This window comes from Micromys minutus (assembly GCF_963924665.1).
Source record: "Micromys minutus genome assembly, chromosome: 4".
NCBI lineage: Eukaryota > Metazoa > Chordata > Mammalia > Rodentia > Muridae > Micromys > Micromys minutus.
This window is the reverse complement of record NC_137973.1, coordinates 13,853,165-13,873,514: the sequence shown is the minus strand read 5'-3', so window position 1 is coordinate 13,873,514 and position 20,350 is coordinate 13,853,165. Positions and strand designations below refer to the sequence as shown.

The 20,350-nt window shown below is 39.8% G+C and overlaps 1 protein-coding gene across 3 annotated transcripts in view; it reads left to right on the top strand.

Moving 5' to 3' along the window:
• The first annotated feature begins 14,660 nt into the window (after nt 1-14,660).
• GOLIM4 (golgi integral membrane protein 4) overlaps nt 14,661-20,350 on the top strand; it is a 76,211-nt gene continuing 70,521 nt past the window's right edge. For all 3 annotated transcript variants that reach the window (XM_080915264.1, XM_080915263.1, XM_080915262.1), the window contains exon 1: nt 14,661-14,850. In XM_080915264.1, coding sequence (XP_080771390.1) covers nt 14,664-14,850 — 187 coding nt within the window. In that variant the 5' untranslated portion in view covers nt 14,661-14,663. The remainder of the gene's footprint in view (nt 14,851-20,350) is intronic.

Genomic DNA, 20,350 nt, shown 5'->3' with positions numbered 1-20,350 from the left:
GAACTAGTTCAAGTTCCCATGAGACTAACCTCGATTTCCTCTGGTAACTGCCCCTCCCCTATTGCCTTCTCTTAGGCTCAACTACCTTTTACATCACTGCTGTGAAGACCAGTCCTCCAGCATAAGAAATGAGCAAACCATATCTGAAGAATAATACTCCCTTTGAAATGATAATCTTTTCATAGAGATTGCTTTTCTCAGATTACATTTGTGAGCAAATAGCATTTCCATGGGTACATTTCTAAAAGAGAAATTCATAAATCAAATGAGATGAATATTTTATGGCACTTAAGGTATACTGCCAACTTGCTCTCCAGAAATTGTGTCCTTATTTAGAATTCCTTTGGAATTATTGTCTTTCTTAAATATTTTATGTGAGTCATATTTGATACAACCTTCAAAATAGAATTTTCTAGGATTACTGGTAATAAAAGAATTAATATTATTGCTTTCAATTTTGATTATTGAAGAGATTGAGCAAATGAGCATTTTCCTGTTGTTTCTCTTTTATCAATTATACATTTCTGAAATATATTACTGTAATTTTCAGTGTTTTACCAACGTATGTAACATTATATAAATTTATTAAATCATGTTTATTTTATCTATACAACTGTTTTCTTTTTAAAAGATCCATCTTTTTATGTATAGGATTGTTTTATCTACAAATATATATGTATCACTTGTGTGTCTGACACCACAGAGAACAGAGGAGGTGCATCCCCTGCTGAAACTCTTATACAGACACTTGTGAGCTACTATGTGGCCCCACAAATGGTTCTTCATGCTTTATTTACATTTCAACTTCATCAGCATGGTTTGACTGCAATAGCTTAGCTGGCGAGATGGTACAGTGCTTACAAGCACTTGATGTTCTTGCAGTTTCCTGCATCTAAATTCTGTGGCTCAGAACTACTTATACCTCCAGCTCAAAAGTGCAGAACTCCTTTCTCTAGTTTCTGCAGGCATTTTCATACATGTATACATATATTTACAGATACAATACTCTGTACACATTAACAAATAGTAGTAAAACTTAAAATTTTTAAAGGAATTCAAAATTCAGTAATTTAATTATCAATCATATTAATGTATTAATTCGCCTCCTATGTTATTCCTTCAAACTTGTCTACATTTGCAAAACAGCACTTAATTTAAAACTCAGATTTTTATGCTCTTTATGCTCTTTTATCTTCAAAACTTTAACATTTACTGTTATTTTTATTCTCATTTTAACATTTATTTTTAATGGTTTTTAGGTATTTTTGAAGTTTTAATGTTCAATGTCAGTAGAAAAAAAGATTTCATGTCAAATCTAAAATCAATTCACTTATCAGAAATTTACTCATTATTCATTACATAGTAAGTGCAAAGCTACATATAATTATGAGGCAGATATGGGAATCAGTATTTAAAATATAGTTCAAATCAACTGGAAAGTGCACATGACTGAATATTAGAATGGGTATTATGGCTAGAACTTTGAATGCCTGCCATAGGCTATATTCTCGACATGTGGCTCTCTATTTATATTTAGGAAGGTGATGTAGTCTAGAGACTAGAAAATGAATAATAAAAGCAAGTTACTAGGTGTCTTAGTCAAGGTTTCTATTCCTGCACAAACATCATGGCCAAGAAGCAAGTTGGGAAGTGCTTCTTACCTCCTTACCCTTCAAACTCCATGCCTTCATTCCCATTCTTCTAAGAAGAAAATAAGAGAATTTTTTAAAAGAGATCAAAACAAAATGGATAAATGTATATGCAAAAAACAAAGGTAGAGCATGCAAACTGAATGTTTACACACACACACACATGCACAAGACACACACATAATACACACACACAAAAATCATAAAAATGCAAAATCTGAAACAATAAAACACAAGCAAAACACCAGGAAGGTTAAAAAATGCCTAACAAAGCAACATGAGGTAAAATTTTTCAAAATACCATTGAGTTTGCTCTGTGCTGGCCATCCATTGCTGGGCATTAAATATACCTATACGTTTGGTTTTTATAGGGTGCCTTTAAAAAAACTAATTTTTCTATTGCAAGAAATTGTCAAAAAGCTTTTTGGTTAAGTCTGGGAAGTTGTGTTCATTTCCCCATCTCAGCATAGGATGCACATCTGGTTTAACCTGTGCAGGGTCTGCGCACACTCTCACAATTTCTGTTTATATGGATGTCAATCGTGTTGTATCTGGAAGACACTATTTCCTTGATATGATTCATACTTTCTGGCTGATAAATTTCTGCCTCCTATTATTCATAGTTCCAGAGATCTGAGGGCAAGGTTTGATGATATCTCATTTAGCACTGTGTGGCCCAAGGTCTCTCACTTTCTGAAAGATAGCAGGGTGCCATTAGGAGTAATTTTATTGATACACTCTGGTAGCAGAAAATCAGTGTCTGGTTTTACCCTGGTTCCTGGTTCCATTTGACATATCTAATCTTAGGTTCTTGGTCACCAAGCAGTGTCAGGTACTGTTTCCATCCCATTGAGTGGGCCTTTAATACAATCAGTGACTAGTGCACACACAACATATGTGCTATTATTGCACCAGCATACCATGCAGGTAAATTACCCTTTAAGATGCAAGATTTTGCAACTGTATCATTGTTTCCTTACTCTTCCAATAAGTAGGATGCAGAGTACTTTCTGGTACAGTAAACACTAGTCAATAGGGGTGAAGGCTTTAGAGAAGCACCAACTTGATGTTCACATATTCAATTAGGTATGTTAAGTATTATCAGAGGTTATAGGTATCTACCATCAGTTTAGATAGACCAACCAATAGCTTTGGCATTAGCCTGGGTTATTTAGGAGTTTTCATGGGGACTCTTTGGTCAACAACCTAATTATACATAGCACATTTCTCTAACTGGTGGTTTTACTCAGTGGATAGAGATGTCTAGTTGACCCTTTGTCTCTCCTATTATTTGATGACTTTATTTAGATTTATCTCATATATGTATATATTTTGAGAGGGTTTCTATATAGTAAGTTTCCTTACGATCTTTCTAATGGCCCTTCATGATAGCTGTTCCTCTTCAGATTGTCTCCCTTATATCTCTTTTTCTTGTCCTTCTCCATTTAATTGAATAGAGAGAGAGACCCCCACACAAGTCTCTTTTGTCTCTCTTTATTCAATTTCTCTCCTCTCTGAGATTGTCCCCTTCCCTCATAGTCCATTATTCTATACTTACCTTTTATGGTTTTCCTGATTGTAACAGAAATTATGAAGACGTAAAAGACAATATCCATATATATGGGAATGCAGATAATAACTGTCTTTTGGGGTCTGGGCTCACTTATTTTTTTCTAGCTCCATGCATTCATCTGTAAATGCTATGGTTTGATCTGTTTTGACTGCCAGATAGTATTCTACATTGCATAAAGTACATTTTCATTATTCATAAATATATTGGTGGACATGTAATCTGCTTCCTACATCTGAATTGTGTATCAATGAACATGGACAAGCAAGCATCTTTGTAGTAACATGCAGAGTCCTTAAGGTATATGTCCAGAAGTTATATAGCTGGACAGTGAGGTAGATTTATTTCTAGCTTCCAGAATAACCACCACACTGATGAGTGTTCCTCTTACCTTGAATCCTCACCAACATAAACTGGTATTTTGTTGTTGTTTTGCTGATCTAGGACATTCTGTGTGTTGTAAGAAAAATCTTAGAGCATTTTTAATTTGTATTTCACAAAAACTAAGGTTGTTCAGCATTTTCCTTAAGTATCTCTTACTCATCTGTGTTTTATTTTTTTAGAAATCTATTTATTCTATGCCCTATTTTAAATTTAGGTTAGCTGGGTTTTTTGATGCCCCCCTTTAGTTCTTCTTCTATTGTATTCACCTTCTACTGAATGTGTAATTGGCAAAGATTTTTTGCTCCATGTTGTACTCATCACATTATAATAATTATTATAACAGTAAATATAATTATAATATATAATAACTATTATAACAAAATATTTATTAAATATATAATTAAATAAAAATAATAATTATTATTACTATTGAACACATAAGCTTTTCAGTTTCATGGCTTTCCATTTATTAACTGTTGGTCTTAGCACATGTGTTATCATTGTCATATTTGGATAGTTATTTTTCTTGAACCAGTGAGTTCAAGATTACTCCTCACTTTCTTTTCTATCTGATTCAGTGTCTTATTTTAAGGTCTTCATTTCATGTGGAGATGAGTATTGTACAGAGTTATAATATGGATCTATTTGCATTCATCTACAATCAATGATGATGCAGTTTGATCAACACCAATTATTAAAGTTATAATCTCATTTTCACTATACATTTCTGGCTTGGTTATCTTCTCTTTCTTTCTTTCCATTTTGTTTATTTATTTATTATTTATTTATTCACTTTATATTCTCAGGGTTGTTTTTAATTTGAATTTCCCTGATGATTAGGGATGCAGAACATTTCTTTAGGTACTTCTCAGCCATTTAGTATTCCTCAGTTGATATTTCTTTGTTTAGCTCTGTACCCCATTTTTAATAGCATTATTTGGTTCTGTGGAGTCTACCTTCTTGAGTTCTTTATATATATTTGATATTAGCCCTCTATCAGATGTAGGACTGGTAAAAATCTTTTCCCAATCTGTTGGCTGCCATTTTCTTTTCATAACAGTGTCCTTAGCCTTACATAAACTGCAATTTCATGAGGTCCCATTTGTCAATTCTTGATCTTAGAGCATTAACCATTGGTGTTCAGTTCAGGAAATTTTCACCTGGGTCTCTTTTGTCTAAGCTCTTCCCCATTTTCTCTTCTATTAGATTTAGTGTACCTTGTTTTATGTGGAGGTCTTTGATTCACTTGGATTTGTGATTTGTACAAGGAGATAAGAAGGAATTGATTTACATTCTTCTGCATGCTGACTGCCAGTTGAACCAACACCATTTGTTAAAGAGGCTGTCCTTTTTCTATTGAATGTTTTTAGCTACTTTTTAAAAGATCACGTGACCATAGGTGTGTGGGTTCCTTTCCGGGTCTTTAATTCAATCTATTCCATTGATCTACCTACCTATCTCTGTACTAATAGCATTCCTTTTTTAAATCATGATTGATCTGCTTGAGGTCAAGGATGGTGATTCCCCTGGAAGTTCTTTTATTGTTGAGAATAGTTTTAAATATTCTGGTTTTTTTTTTTTTTTTTTTTTTTTTTTTTTTTGTTATTCCAAATGAGTTTGGAAATTGCTCTTTCTAATTTTAGGAAAAATTTAGTTGGAATTTTGATGGGATTGCATTGAATCAATAGATTGCTTTTGGAAAAATGATAATTTTTACTGTATTGATTCTTTTAATCCATGAGCATGGAAAATCTTTCCATCTTCTGAGATCTTCATTAATTTCTTTGTTCATAGACTTGAAGTTCTTGTCATACAGATCTTAGACTTGCTCGGTTATGGTCACACTATGGTGTTTTATATCATTTTTAACTATTGTGATGGGTGTCAATTTCCCAACTTCTTCCTCAGCCTGTTTATCAGTTGAGTAGACGAAGGCTACTAAATTTTTTTGAGTTAACATTATACCCAACCACGTTGTTAAAGTTGTTTATCAGCAGTAGTTCTGTGGTAGAATTTTGGGGCGTCACTTAAGTATACCATCATAACATTGGCAAATAGTGATATTTTGATTTCCTCCTTTCCAGTTTGTATCCCTTTGACTTCCTTTCTCTGTCTGATTTCTTTGGCTCAGACTTCCAGTACTCTATTGAATAGGTAGAAAGAGAGTGGGCAGCCTGTATAGTCCTTGATTCTAGTGGGATAGCTTCAAGTTTCTTACCATTTAGTTTGAAGTTGGCTACTGGTTTGCTGTATATTGCTTTCACTATGTTTTAGTATGAGTCTTAAATTCCTGACGTTTCCAAGACTTTTAACCTGAAGGTGTGTTGAATTTTGTTAAATGCCTTCTCATCATCTAACCAGATGATCATGGGGTTTTGTTTGTTTGTTTGTTTGTTTTGTTTTGTTTTATTTAAGTTTCTTCATATAGTGGATTACATTAATGGATTTCTGTATGTTGAACCAGCCCTTCATCCCTAAAATGAAGCCTACTTGATTATGGTAAATGACCATTTTGACGTGTTCCTGGATTCGGTTGGCAAGAAAGTTATTGAGTATTTTTTGCATTGCCATTTATGAGGGCAATTGATCTAAAGTTCTCTTTTTTGTAGGGTCTTTGTGTGGGTTAGGTATGAGTATAATTGTGGCTTCTAAGAATGAGTTGCAGAGTTGTACTGGCTGGTTTTATGTCAACTTGACACAAGCTAAAGTTAACAGAGAAGGAGCCTCAGTTGAGAAAATGCCTCCATGAGATCCAGCTGCAAGGTATTTTCACAACCAGGGATCAAGGGGGAGGGTTCAGCCAATTGTAGTGGTGCCATCCCTGGGCTGGTAAACCTGGGTTGTATAAGAAAGCAGGCTGAGAAAGCCAATGGAAGCAAGCCAGTAAGTAATTAAGTAACATCCCTCCATGGCCTCTGCATCAGCTCCTGCTTCCTGATCTGTTTGGGTTCCAGTCCCGACTTCCTTTGGTGAAGAACAGTGATATGGAATTGTAACCACTTGCTTTTTGGTCATGATGTTTGTGCAGGAATAGAAACCCTGACTAAAACAGTAGGATTCCTTCTGTTTATGTTTTCTGGAATTTTTTGGAGAGTATTGGTATTAGATCTTCTATGAAAGTCTGATAGAATTCTGCACTGAACTCATCTGGTTGGGACTTTTTTTGGTTGGCAGGTTTTTGAGGACTGCTTCTATTTCTTTAGGTGTTATGGGACTGTTTATATGGTTTATCTGATCCTGATTTAACTTTGGTACCTGGTTCTTGTCTAGAAAGTTGTGCATTTTCTCTAGACTTCTCAGTTTTGTTGAGTATAAGCTTTTGTAGTAGGATCTGATAATTTCTTGAATTTCCTCAGTTTTTGTTGTTCTGTCTCCCCTTTCATTTCTACTTTTCTTAATTTGGCTACTCTCTCTGTGTTCTCTAGTTAGTATGGCTAAGGTTTTATCGATCTTGTTGATTCTCTCAAAGGACCAGCTCCTGGTTTTGTTGATTCTTTGTATGGTTTTTTGTTTGTTTGTTTGTTTGTTTCTACTTGGTTGATTTCTGCTCTGAGTTTGATTATTGCCTGCTGTCTACTCTTCTTGGGTGTATCTGCTTCTTTTTGTTCTACAGCTTTCAACAGTACTGTCAAGTTGCTAGTGTATGTTCTCTCCAGTGTCTTTTTGGAGTTTTCCTCTTAGTACTGGTTCCGTTGCATCCCATAAACTTGGATATGTTGGACCTTCATTTTCATTAAATTCTTAAAATTCCTTAATTTCTTTCCTTATTTCTTCCTTGACTATGTTATCATTGAGTAGAACATTTTCAGATTCCATGTGTATGTGAGATTTTTGTTGTTTTTGTTGTTATTAAAGACCAGCCTTAGTACATGGTGATCTGATAGAATGCATGGGACTAGTTTGATCTTCTTATATCTGTTGAGGCCTGTTTTGTGACAGATCATATGGTCAATTTTAGAGAAGGTGCCATGAGGTGCTGAGAAGAAGGTATATTCTTTTGTTTTAGGATGAAATGTTCGGTAGATGTCTGTTCATGAGTTTTTTTTTTTTTTTTAAAAAGCTTCATTTACTTTCTTATCAGCAACATCCACATCCCTTCTCCTGGAAGAGTCCTCTTCCCATTTCTTTTGTGTTTCTACCTACTTTTTTCTCTCTTTCTTTGTTACTTCTTTTCTTTTTGCCTTCTTTCCTTCCTTCCTTCTTTCCATGCAGGTGCCATGGTGTATTTGTTTTTACAGACACTATTACTGGCAATCAATATTCTTCTCACCTAGGAGTCTTGCAGATCACCCTCATGTCATAAGTTTTGACATTAAGTGCCTTTTTGTTCTACACTATCCTGTTACCCCCCCACACACACTTGTTTCTGTTTGACTCCTCCCTTTATCCCTCTAGCTGTAATTTAAACAAATAATATCTAAACACAACAACAACAAAGCAACTTTTTGGTTTAGCAGAGGTTCTTCCTTACTGGGTAAACACGTATATGAATTCTCTCCTGAAGACCCCTGGCACGTAAACTAGTGTCTTTTAGACCTGCATTTTCCGAGTGAACTAGGTGCAGACTGCTGGTGCTCTGAGAAGCAATTACACCATTGCATTTGCCATCTTAATTGTATGGTAAAATTAATATTCTATCAAATAAGAAGTATGGGGGTAAAATAGTTGTTTCTATAGACATTTAGATGAATGCTTTGAAAAGCTCAACAGTAATTAGTGACGTGTAGAAAAGTACAGTCAACGTAGGTAAAAAAAAAAAATAAATAAGACCAAAAAACCCATAATACTTGACATCTGGCTTCATTTAAGACTGAAACATCTCACCAAGGAGTACTTGGCAAAGCTGCATGTAGGATTTGTGAGTGACACACCAAGTCTGAAAAGACAAAGCTAATCTTCACCTAATGATGGATTCAGACCTGCAAGCAAAGGCTTGGCCTCACATTAAAGGAAACCTTAATAGGTGTACACATATATGTTTGAAGGTGTCTAAGTGTCCCTTTAATGATTGCTGGCTTTCACCAGCTCTAATTAACCAACTGCTTATGCTAATTGTTGTGCCTGTGAAGCTGCTGATCTGAGGAGTCATGATTGCACCATGAGGCCACGTCTGTTCCTCTTAGTGTTTTATTTTTTTTCCTCTTTAAACAATTTACCTTTTAAGCCTTTCACTCTTTGCAGCATTAAAGACATAAGCCCCACACCTGGTCGTTCTCTGCAACCTCATTCTGTGAGCGCATCCACCGCCTTCCTTATGCCTGCCTTCCACATGCTAAACACAGTAGCTATTTTTAAAAAGGTGAGATGTCATATCTACTGAAAATGTCAGTCCCTGAATTGTAACCTAAGAAGTAGAAGTTCAGCTTTTATGAATGTAAGTTATGTGTACATCCTTGTATTGGGAAACTCCAGTTTCAGAAGTGAAACAGGGGGTGCTTAGTTAGGGAGCAGTATCATCCTTTCCATTGGCAAGCTAGAGCTTAATTTTTAAAATCAAATATAGATTTTCAAGACACTAGATATGAAGAGACGCCACTATAGCTTTTAGTTTGATCTAGTATTTGATGCTTTAATTCCTTCTTGATCCCTCTGGGTTTTCAGCGAACCATGTAGAACACACAGAAATACTCTTTTCATTTTATAAACTCTGGAACTAATTGTCTGAATAGTTACTGACTAACTCTTGATGGAGCAGATCATGGAAGAGTAAATGAAGCTTGAACCTGGCACTGTTCATCTCTGTTCACGTTTGAAAGATTCCCAAGCATCTTTACAACTGGCAAGGATTATTTTCCGGGACTGTGTAGTAGAAATGGTCAAGCCCTAGAATACCAAATCATTCCTTTTTTGTTCTCAGTTTGTTTATAGGCACAGTTGTACAGATTAGGTTTGTTTTTTAACACATTTTCCACAATGTTCTTTGTGTGTGGTTGGGTTAGGTGAGTTTTATGCATTTGAGTTGCATATCATTCATATAGAGATCAGGGGACAACCTTAAGTGTTGGTCTTCCCCTTTCCCCATTTGTAAAACAGGGTGTCATTTTGTACCTGCTTACACCATGTTAAGCCTGTGAGCTTCTGAGGAAGCTTCCAGCTCCATATTCCAACCATGCAGATATCGCTGCCGATGGGTGCTCCTAACTCTACTGGCTTTGTGTAGGGTCTGAACATCAGACCTCAGGACTAGGCCTACCTGACTTGTTTTGTTCTCTTTTGTTTTTCTTGGTGGTAGTGTTTGTTTTGTCAAGTCATGGTTTCTCAGTGAAATCAGCCTTGTCTTTCCTGGACTTCTCTGTAGACCAGCTGTCCCTGAACTCACCTGCCTCTGCCTCCTCAAGTGCTGGACTTAAAGGCATGTGCCACCATGCTGGGCTTTCTTTGCTCTCTTTCAACTCTTCAAATAGTTAGAAATTACAAAGGTACTGTGATTAACATACCCAAGAAAGGCACCAATACGTGAGTCCAGTAAACTGAAAGGTTCTACCCTCAGTCCCATACCTGCCTTTTTGCTTTTTTTAATCTACTGGCAGCTACTGCCAGGTCATTAACAAATCCGTGAGAAAAAGGAGGTTTTCACATCTTTCACACAGACCTTTCAAAATAACAGAGTGTCCTTACTCCTTAAGCAGGTCTTAAAGGTGACAAGAGATGAGGTGGGTGTACTAATTAGGTGAAAACAAACATGTGAGGTAGAGGGGAAAGAATGCAATGGCAGTGGGACACAGGGCAAAAGTTCTTTAAGAGATAGAGATGCATTTCTGTCATTGTTACAGGACACCATTCCTTCTGTGAGTTACTTGCACTTAACAGCCATTTCACATTTATTGACTGAGCTACCGGTTTATTTATTTGCTCTTTCTTTCTTTCTTTCTTTCTTTCTTTCTTCCTTCCTTCCTTCCTTCCTTCCTTCCTTTCTTTCTTTCTTATTTACTATCTTTCCTCTTGCAGTGTAAAACCCTCTTGCCAAAAGCAACATTGGGGAAGAAAGGGCTTATAATTACAGGCCATATCCCATCACTGAAGGAAATCAGGATAAGAACTTAAAACGAAATCCATAGAGGAGAAATGCTTGTTGGCTGGTCCACTGGTTCATGCTCAGCTAGCTTTCTTATGCAGGGCAATCTTTGTAGGAATGTGATAGTCCACAGTGGGCTGCACTGTCCTACATCAATGACCAGGCAATATAGGCAGTCCTCCACAAACCTTCCCGCAGGTCAGTATGTACACGGTTTTCTATGCTGTGTCAAGTTTACAGTTAAATTAGGATATTTACATGCTAGAAATTGAGCCCCCAGGTTAACACATGCTGGACAAACACAAGCCTGCATCTGAGCTCACAATTTTAAAGTGGAATGCTCAGCATTCCTAATGTTGGGTGCTGTTTGTTTCTCAGACAAGTTACTGAAACCCATCACATCTTATTTGTAGTGAGGCTATGTCAGTAAAAGTTTCCACACGATGGAGATCACTTACTGTAATTTTTCCATATATTGGATTGTTCCAAATCATGCATCAGCTGCTTTTCTCAAGTCCATTTTCCTTAACCTTTCCTCTCTGGAACATAAGCATAGCTGAACCTCATCCATTTAAACTAGAGAACATGCTACAGTTCTCAAATGCTATCTTAATGCTTCTCATGTGTACAGTTCTGATTGTCTTTTTCTTGACTTAGAAACAGAATACTAAGTAGGTTAAAGTCTCCAGTACTTGCAATTCCAAACTATATGCCTACATTGTAAATATATATGATGTATCGATATTTACTTATGAAGCAAGTGCTCTAAAACAATAAAGAAATACAAATAAAATACAACTAACAAAAGACCTTCCAAGACCAGTGTAAGTACCTCATATATTATGAACTCTACCCAAAGGCAGCACTATGTAAATTTAATTTGTAAGCCCTGATTGCTTCCCATGTTGGCTGCTCAAAAGCTCTATATTCATATATCAAGAATCTAGAAGCATTGGTCACCTTGAAAGTGGACTATTATAAAGACACTGCAATTAGTGATTTTATGTACTTCGGCACACCCTTCTTAAATTTGAGATAATGAATAAGTTCAGGTAATAATTTTCCTGTCTTCCAAATTTTATGACTAAAATAATGAGTTGCATTTTATGGCCTTTATTATATTCTGTAGAATCGCTTGTCTGCTTTGGGCAAAGAACTTAAGAAACCAGACTGGAAGTGTGAACTCAGGGGTTTAAAATGAGGAATCCTGAATTCAGGAAGCACAGGCATTCTCCAGAGGTCAGAGATACAACTGAAGGCTATGTGCCATAAAATTTCTGTCTGTTCTTTCCATCCTCCCTGTACAGTCTCTCTCTCTCTCTCTCTCTCTCTCTCTCTCTCTCTCTCTCTCTCTCTCTCTCTCTCTCTCTCTCTCTCTGTGTGTGTGTGTGTGTGTGTGTATGTGTGTGTGTGTGTGTGGTGTCTCTAGAGTAATCTCATATTTAAGCATAGGCTAAAATTATCGCTGAAAATATCATTCCCTTGAGTAATTTCAGCAGAGATTTTGCAGTTTATGAACAAATTTAGTTCTAAGGAATTCAAAAGGAATCCCACTAATTTCTCCCAATTTCTATGAGTAAAACAAAAAGAGAAGTCCTTAAATGGTGGCAAAATCTCTTAAGACTGGAGACTCTGGGAGTTAAACAATTACCAGGGAACAAAATGAGCTTCTTTAGACAATTTTGCTTATAAATGAAGGGTTCTTTCTTTTTTCTGCTACTGGGGCTTGAACCCAGCGTCTACCACATTCTAGGTAGATGCTGCAACAACCAAGCCATCATCCTTAGGCCTTTTTTGACTTATGATTTGAGATAAGGTCTCTCTAAATTGCTCATTCTGATCCTGGAATCCTGTTGCCTTGATCTCCCATGTAGCTGGGATTACAGGTTGTACCACCAGACCTGCCTGGCACAGGTTCACACTTTGATTACATGTTTTAATGGAGTAATGATTTATTTTCTACAGAAAGAAAAGCTGGAAAAGATTCCGATAGATTCTCGGTTGTGAGCAGGTTATCTTTTTGTAAGAACTAGACCACAACTACAATTGTCATATTGGTCAAATTTCATGTCTTTGTTTCCAACATGCAAATCGAATGTCCTGGCTAAGCATCAGTGTAACAGCATTTGAACAATGAAATATGATCTTTATTCGGTAAATGCATACACTGCCAGTCTTGCTCATTTTTCAGTGAAATGGCCCACCCAGTCTGCGTGCGTGGCTCTTGTTAACCTATGATTTCAGGGCTGACCTAAAACATTCAGCACAGGGACTGTCTTGAAAATAAATCTGGTTTAAGTAGATTTTTTTTCATTGTAAGCACTCATTCCCCATAATGAATGGTGATGACTAAAACCCAAGCAAGAGATAAAAAAAAAAACAAAAACAAACAAACAAAAAAAAAACTAGCATACAATATGCAGAAGGAAATAAATGCCACTGCACAACTGATACTTTTCAGAAATAATTTCTTTCCTTTAGAATTTAGGTCAAGAAGAGAAACAAATTTATCATTTATGGGTAACCTCAGTTCCACACAAACACTTATTCCATTGACGAAACCAACTGAAGTGGTTTGGCGTTTTATTCTGCTTGTCCAACCTTTTGTTAAACATAGCGAGTTTTGTTGGCCTTGAAAATGTAATTTAAAAATGTAACTGATATTTTTATTCTGCCACCATTAAGAGAAATACACACAGCAAAATGAATGCATACTCGTTTCAGCCTGTAAAGAGTTGTTTTTAAATTATTCAATTTGCAGCCAGAGGAAACATGAGATCATTTCTTTCCCTCTGCCAACGAAGTGATTTCCCCACCCCAAGTAGACAGTCAAGTTAGCTTCAGGGTCCCAGCTTAATTTCTACCATCTTTGGTAAGTTTGCACAAAGCCTAGTACCTCTGATGGGACAGGACTCAGTAAGCAGCCCTTGAAAGCATGTGTAAAGAACATAGTGTTTATAACCGGAGCTCATTATGTTAAGAAATGAGCAGAGCTAAGCCAGAGTGCATGCATGGCTGCTTTGCGAATGTTGGTGTGCATTTGCACTGTACTCTCGCTCCACGTGCATTCCAAGTGCTGGGACATGCGTGCACATACATGCGCACACGTGCACAGTGATCGCCAAGCCTCAGGCCAGGACAAGTCCCTACCACCACCACCCCAACCCTGCTCCTCCGCCTCTCCTCACCCATCCGGGCTCCACGTGGGCACACCCAGGCGCCAGGCGGCCGCGCGGCCCACGGAGCTCAGAGCCTGCCCCGAGCTGAGAGGGAAGGCGCGGCCCGGGGCGGGACGGACAAACCTGGCGTCCAATGGAGCCCAGCATTAGCTCCCCGAAAGGAGGGAGCGGCGGCTCGCGCGGACCCAATGAGCGGGGAGCCCGAGTGGGACTTCCTCCCGGAATCCCGTTGGCCATGATAGCGGGGCCGTGGGTGACACGTAAGTTGGGTGGGAGGTGGCGGGCGGCTGGAGCTGCCAGATCAGTGACACCAGCCCACCGCCCCCCTTAACCTGACCAGACCAACCAGTCCCCATCTCTTCAGCATCCCGGGGAACCGCGCGAAGGGACACCACTGGGAACCAGGTCTCTTTGTTGGGCGCGAGTCCCCTACCAGTGGTAGCGACAAAGTCCAGCAGCCGGAGCCGGCGCGGGGGGCGGGGACTGACGGTGGGGACAGTGAGGCCAAGAAGTGGGGAGTGGGGAAAGCGGAGCCGGCGGTGCGCGGGGACCGGTAGCGAGGGCAGCGGACTCTGAAGTATGCAAAAGGACTCCACGCCGGACCAGCCACTCGCGGAGATCGGACATAGCTGAAGTTTGGTGGCTGCTGGCCAGGTGGCGTCGATGACCTGGCGCCCCGCCGCCCGCCGGGGCTGAGCGGCCGCCTCTTCCCCCTCTGGTCCCTGGTCCAGCTTTTGTGTCTCGCGTCTTCTGCTCATGCCTTGTCCAGCTACTTCTCGCGGTGGCCACTGCTGAGCTGTCCGACGCAGCCGAGGACCGAGGACACGACGGCTCCCGCCGCCGCAGCGCGGGGCGCAGGAGGGACTATGGGAAACGGGATGTGCTCCCGAAAGCAGAAGCGGATCTTCCAGACGCTGCTGCTACTCACGGTGGTCTTCGGCTTCCTCTATGGCGCGATGCTCTACTTGGAACTGCAGACGCAGCTGCGCAAAGCCGAGGCAGTGGCGCTCAAGTACCAACAACACCAGGACTCACTCTCTGCTCAACTGCAAGGTACAGTTAAGGGGAAGCGCGCGGCCAAGTTCTCTCTGAGCTGGTGCTGGGGCTGAAAAAGTAGCTTAGGGTACAGTTGGCTTTGCAGGTACCACACATTGGCCTTCTGGTGCATCTGAGGGAGCTGCCCCGGGGATGTTGCCTTCTGAGTGTGTGTGGGCAGATAATATCCCGGTTTTCCTGCTTCCTCCCCAGAGTTATCTTTGAAATCCATAGCACCAGCGCATGGTCCCGCCTGGCGTTTGGTGGGTACATATAACACCACATCTTTTACCCAAAGCACTTGTCAAAGGCCCAGCTGCAATCTAGGCAAACAGCCCTTCTGTTACATCTGCCAATCCTTTCCCAAGAGGCACGCCTTGGTTTGTAGACATAAAGAGCTACGCAGACATTTCCTAACCCGCGTTCTTTTTCAAGAAAGAAAGAAAGAAGAAAGGCTACACACTAGTGGCTCATGAATGGAGCCTGCAAGCTTGTGTTACTATTGCTCTTGTTATTAAGTTTGTTCATTTAGTAGTTACCTTGAGAAGTGTTAGCTGTGATGGAAAAGTCCACACTACCTGACTGCTGATTATCCTATAGATAATTGCCTTCTAAAAGACCCGTCTTACTGGGGAAAGCGTTTATTTATCTGATCCATAGAGCTCTCTCTGTGTGTATGTGTGTATCCAGGAATGCACATGCGTGTTTTAGAGTTTGCTTTGAGACGTCAAAAGGAAGCAACATAAAATTTCCCTTTGCCAGCCACAGAAGACTCAACTTGTGCAAGATGTTCGTAGCTCGTATCCTTCCATTTTTAAAGACTCACATTGTGAGTTTCTACATTCCAGATGATTCATGTGTGAATGCATGTAAACACTTTGTGGTTCCCTTAAGGACATGCCCCTTGTATATATTCATATGAATGATTTAACCTGTCCCGCTGAATTGTTTGCAACGCTCATGAAACTCTCTCCAATCCAAAGCTAGTGAGAAATAAAAAAAAAAATTCCTACCTTGATGCTCACCATCCTTCTTGTGAATGCAAATATGGCTTATTGAATCATCCTGGGCAGAAATAAGCCGGAGGGGGTGTTTCTGAAAGTAGATGTGTACACAAATATAAAACAGGCCTCTTTACTTTGATCCTGCTACTCAGAACATCATCTAGTAAGACATTTAAGATGGGAGAAAATGATATGTAATTATTTGCTTGGTCTGATTTGTTCCTCCCAACTTAGAAGAAAAGAAAGTATTTTTAGCTCCTTGGTGCTGCATGCCTCCAGCCAATGAAAATATGTGGCTGGGCGTCCTTCAAAGGGAAAGCTTGTTTTTGATACTTTCATATTTTATAAAAAAGAAAGTTTCAAGTGTGGAAATTTACCTATGAGTTGTTGCTATGAGAAGGGTGGATACTCATTTATTTATATAGAAAATCAGTGCCTTCCTCATAGGTTTCAGTGAATGCGTGTGCATGTGTTGACTTGCCATGTAAACATATGAGGCCCAGAGGTTTTCTCTCTTAATCTAGTCTTTATTTTCTTCTGTGACAGGTCTCTACCAGAGCCTTGAGTACCTATTTTGGCTAGGTTGACTAATCAACTAACACCTGGGATCTTTATGGCTGTGCTTGTGTGTGTGTGTGTGTGTGTGTGTGTGTGTGTGTGTGTTGACCATTGTTTGTTTTTCACTCTCCACTTTATTTCTTGAGACATGGCCACTCAATTCAAGCTTTGATCTCAATTATTCAGCCAGACTGTCTAGCCACTGGGCTCCAAGGATGCTCTGTTCTCACCCGGTATCCCCTAGCACCCAGATTGCTGGCACACACCATTACACCTGGGTTCTTACACTGGTCGTGGGGATCTAGACTGAGGTCCTCAACCCTGCACAGCAAGCAAGGACTTGCCTGGCTGAGCTGTTGAGCCATAGTGTGCTAAGCCCTTGAAATGTTACCTAACTGTTGCTTTGGTGGTTTCCTTTGCATTGACCTTGCAACAGTTGAAATGGTTGTATAGAAAAAAAAAATAGTTCACAAGGTAGCTAAAGTTTCTGCTTATTTCCAGAAAAGCATTCAGGCTTGCCTTTAGCAACATTCATATTTATGTCTGCAGGCCATTTATTTAATAAGGAACATTTTCTGCGGGCATGCAGCTCTTGTTTCTCCTTCCCCGGGACAGGTGGTATTTTACCGTGTGGTGCCACACACCACCTTCATAGATGAGCTTTCAGAGGGTCTCATTTCATTCTTTTTTAGATTCTTTACTTCTTTGTTTTTGAGGTCTGTGTCTGCATGTGGGGTGTTCATGAGTGAGGAGGTTGATGCCACATGTCTTTTCTCCTTTGCTGTCCACCTTTACACTTTGAGATGATGTCATTCACTGAACCTGAGGGTGATTGGTTTGGGCCAGACTGGCTGGCTTTGGGTATCTGCTTGTCTCTCCTCTACAGCCATAAGGTTATAGAGCAAAATGTAGGTCTGCAGGCTGTATGTTATTTCCTGCACCATCTCCTGAAACTCTCCCTCTCTCCTTCCCTTCCTCCCTAGAACCTTTGTTAAGACTTGCTTAGTTAAGTGAGATAGATCTCTTGAGTTGACTTGGATAAAGGTCAGAGTTAATTTTGAGTGGCCTTCTTTTAAAACATGACTCTTCAAAAGTGTTGAAGTGATTGTGTCTGTGCCAAATGATATGCATGTGCTAAGTGACCATAGTTAAGCAATCTTCATTTGAAGTATAAACTCTTCTCTAGGGTCCTTTGAACGGAAGTTATTTTTTTTTTGTACAATAGGCCATTAGTTGGAGCTGCGGAATGACATGGAGAGGTTCAGAGACCAGATGACCTTCTCCACAAAATTCCATGACAATATCTTTTGCATCTCTCTATATAGCTATGTATCTTCTCTTCTATCAATAATCTCCTTATGGATCAATGGTCTGTGTATGTATCAATAATCTGCGTGTCGACCTCCCGTACCAGAACTGTGAGTATACCAAAGACTGGTGCAGAGATCACATGCTGCTAGCAGAAATGGTACCAACCTTTGTCCGGTGCGGTATTTATTTAACATTTGAACATTGTCTCTTGCTACTTTCAAGTGAGCCACATGCTATCCTGTGCTGAAAGCAGCCTGCCTCTGGCTAGATTGCACATTTGGAGCACCTTACAACTCCCACATCAATTAAATCCCATCTGTGAGGGTGGAACCCCGGCTTCAACCAACAATCTTTAATGCTCCCTAGGTGATTCCGAGAGCAGCCATGGTTAAGAACCCTGGATCTCTAATCTTAATGCTAAGCCACTTCAAACGTCGTCTTTACGTGTTTGGCCCCAAGGGTGTTTTCACCTCTTATCCTGGGCATGTGATTAAAAGAAGACCGGTTTCTGGACTGTGTTTCAAATTCTAGTTCTACAACTTTTTGTGTGAAGTTAGACCTACTTTTTCTTACTTATAAAAGGGAGATTACATTGATTCAGTGCATCAGGGTTGTTCTATGTGTACACAAGAAAGGAATGCAGTACAACTGTGTGATTGTCTGATTCCTCCTTTGAGATTGACAGTCTATGACATTTCTCTTCCCTGCTTGGTCCTCGGGTCAGGGTTGACACTGGCTAAGTTTTTTTTGTACAGTTATACATCCTCCTTTGTTTCTAAGAAAGCACTAGGAAAATACATAAACTGACATAAGCCGGTGCACTTTACCCTGGCCATGGAAAGGCTCTTCCTTGACAATTTAAACACAGAATTGGAGTTTGGTTACTGATTAACACCTCTGTATCACAGTAGATTAAGAGAGGTGTGCAGCGTCTGAACTAATGATGGTGTGCATGAAGGTCTGGAATGAGAGGAGGCTAGAACACCTTGAAGAATATTAAGTGTGCTTTCTGGAAAACCTGTTCCCTGTTATGACCATGATCATCACATACCACCGAAGACGGGTTATACAATGTTTTGCATGTTCTAAAATCAAACAAGTAGCTTGTGATTATTCAGGAGAAAGGAGCTCTATGTAAAAGCCCCATTTGTTACCTGAGTTTGCTGCCACCAGGGTGAAATCATAGCCTAACCATTTTGCTATGGTCTTTCTGTTTTCCAAAGCTCTAATTTGCTTTAACAAAACAACAGTCTTTGAGGTCAAACTCAGGCTCTTTGATGTCCTTCCTCTTTCCTCCTGGTGCCTGTCATATAACTGGTACTCAGCAACAGCAGATGTAGAAAGATGTGCTGCTGAAAGATCGTGCGGCACTATTTCTTGGTACTGGCTAGTGAGGCAGAGGGCATTCCTTTGTTGTGCCTTCTACTACCTGTGTGATCTTGGTAAAGTTAGTTACCCTCTCATGGCACTGTTGCTTCTCATGTAGATTTCAAGGTTTCCATATGACCCAATATCTCCTGTCCAATGCAAGATGAATGGAGCTTGCATTTGGATTAACTTTGGAGGCTTCTGTGCGCCAGAGGTCTTCAAGACCTTCATGTTTCATTCGTAAGTTGTCCAAAATGTACAGTGTTCTTTGTAGGTATTATCTTTACCGTGTGCCAAGTTAAGACTTGTAACGTAAATTAAACATTACCTTCAAATAGCCATTTGTATTAATGTATATCTTACCCATAAAAGAAATGCTCTTTAAAAGTACTGATGTGGTTTAAATGTGAAATTTGCCCCTTGGGTGTATGTGTTTGACCAGTTGATTGTCCCATGGCAGTGCGGTTGTTAGAAGGTTGTAAAATTTTTAGGACGTGGTGCCTAAACTTGAAGTGGGTCACTTTGTGCAATGGGGAAAGGAGTAACTCCCTCTGATTTCAGGGGTGCCCGATGGTTTGTGGTATGTGAGGAGCTCTAGGCTCACTATTCACCGTGCCTACCTGACCATGATGGACTATGCTTTCCCTAACTGGGAGTCTAATAAACCCCTACTCTTTTATGTTGCCTCTATGAAGTCTTTTGTCACAGCAACAAGGAAACCAGTTGGTAGATGTTTATGTATTAACATGCAGGATTCATTCCCTAATTAAATAATAAATGCTTATAAATCCGTCATGCAACTCCAGGAAAAGAACTCTGGTCCCATGTAAATGTCGGGTACAAGAACTTACAGCCATCTCTGAATGTTGTGACAGCCGTCACCACTCTGTGCAAAGGGAAGCAATGGCTGTGTCAAAATCGTTCACGCCACAGAGACCTCTAGTGCCAGCATCGAGAGATAGGAAACCTCACCTTGACTTTGCTTCGTTTTCCTGTCTTTGCAAAGAACATTGTTCTCTGGACACTGGTTGCAAGAATCCAAGAGTTAGGGCAATGACGGTTGGAAATGAACCGAATGAGAATCGGACCAAAAGTCAGAGTGTTGAGGGGACCACAGTAGGGGTGAGACTGGGAAAGGGATTAGTGGTGGCTGGTGAGTGTTTAGTGCTGTCATCCTTGTTCTTATAGAAGACAAAAAGGAGGTGGGGAGCCACAGGGTATGGGGAAGGGAGAATGAGTGGGCTAGGAGGTCAAAGGTGACACGAAGGTCACTCTGG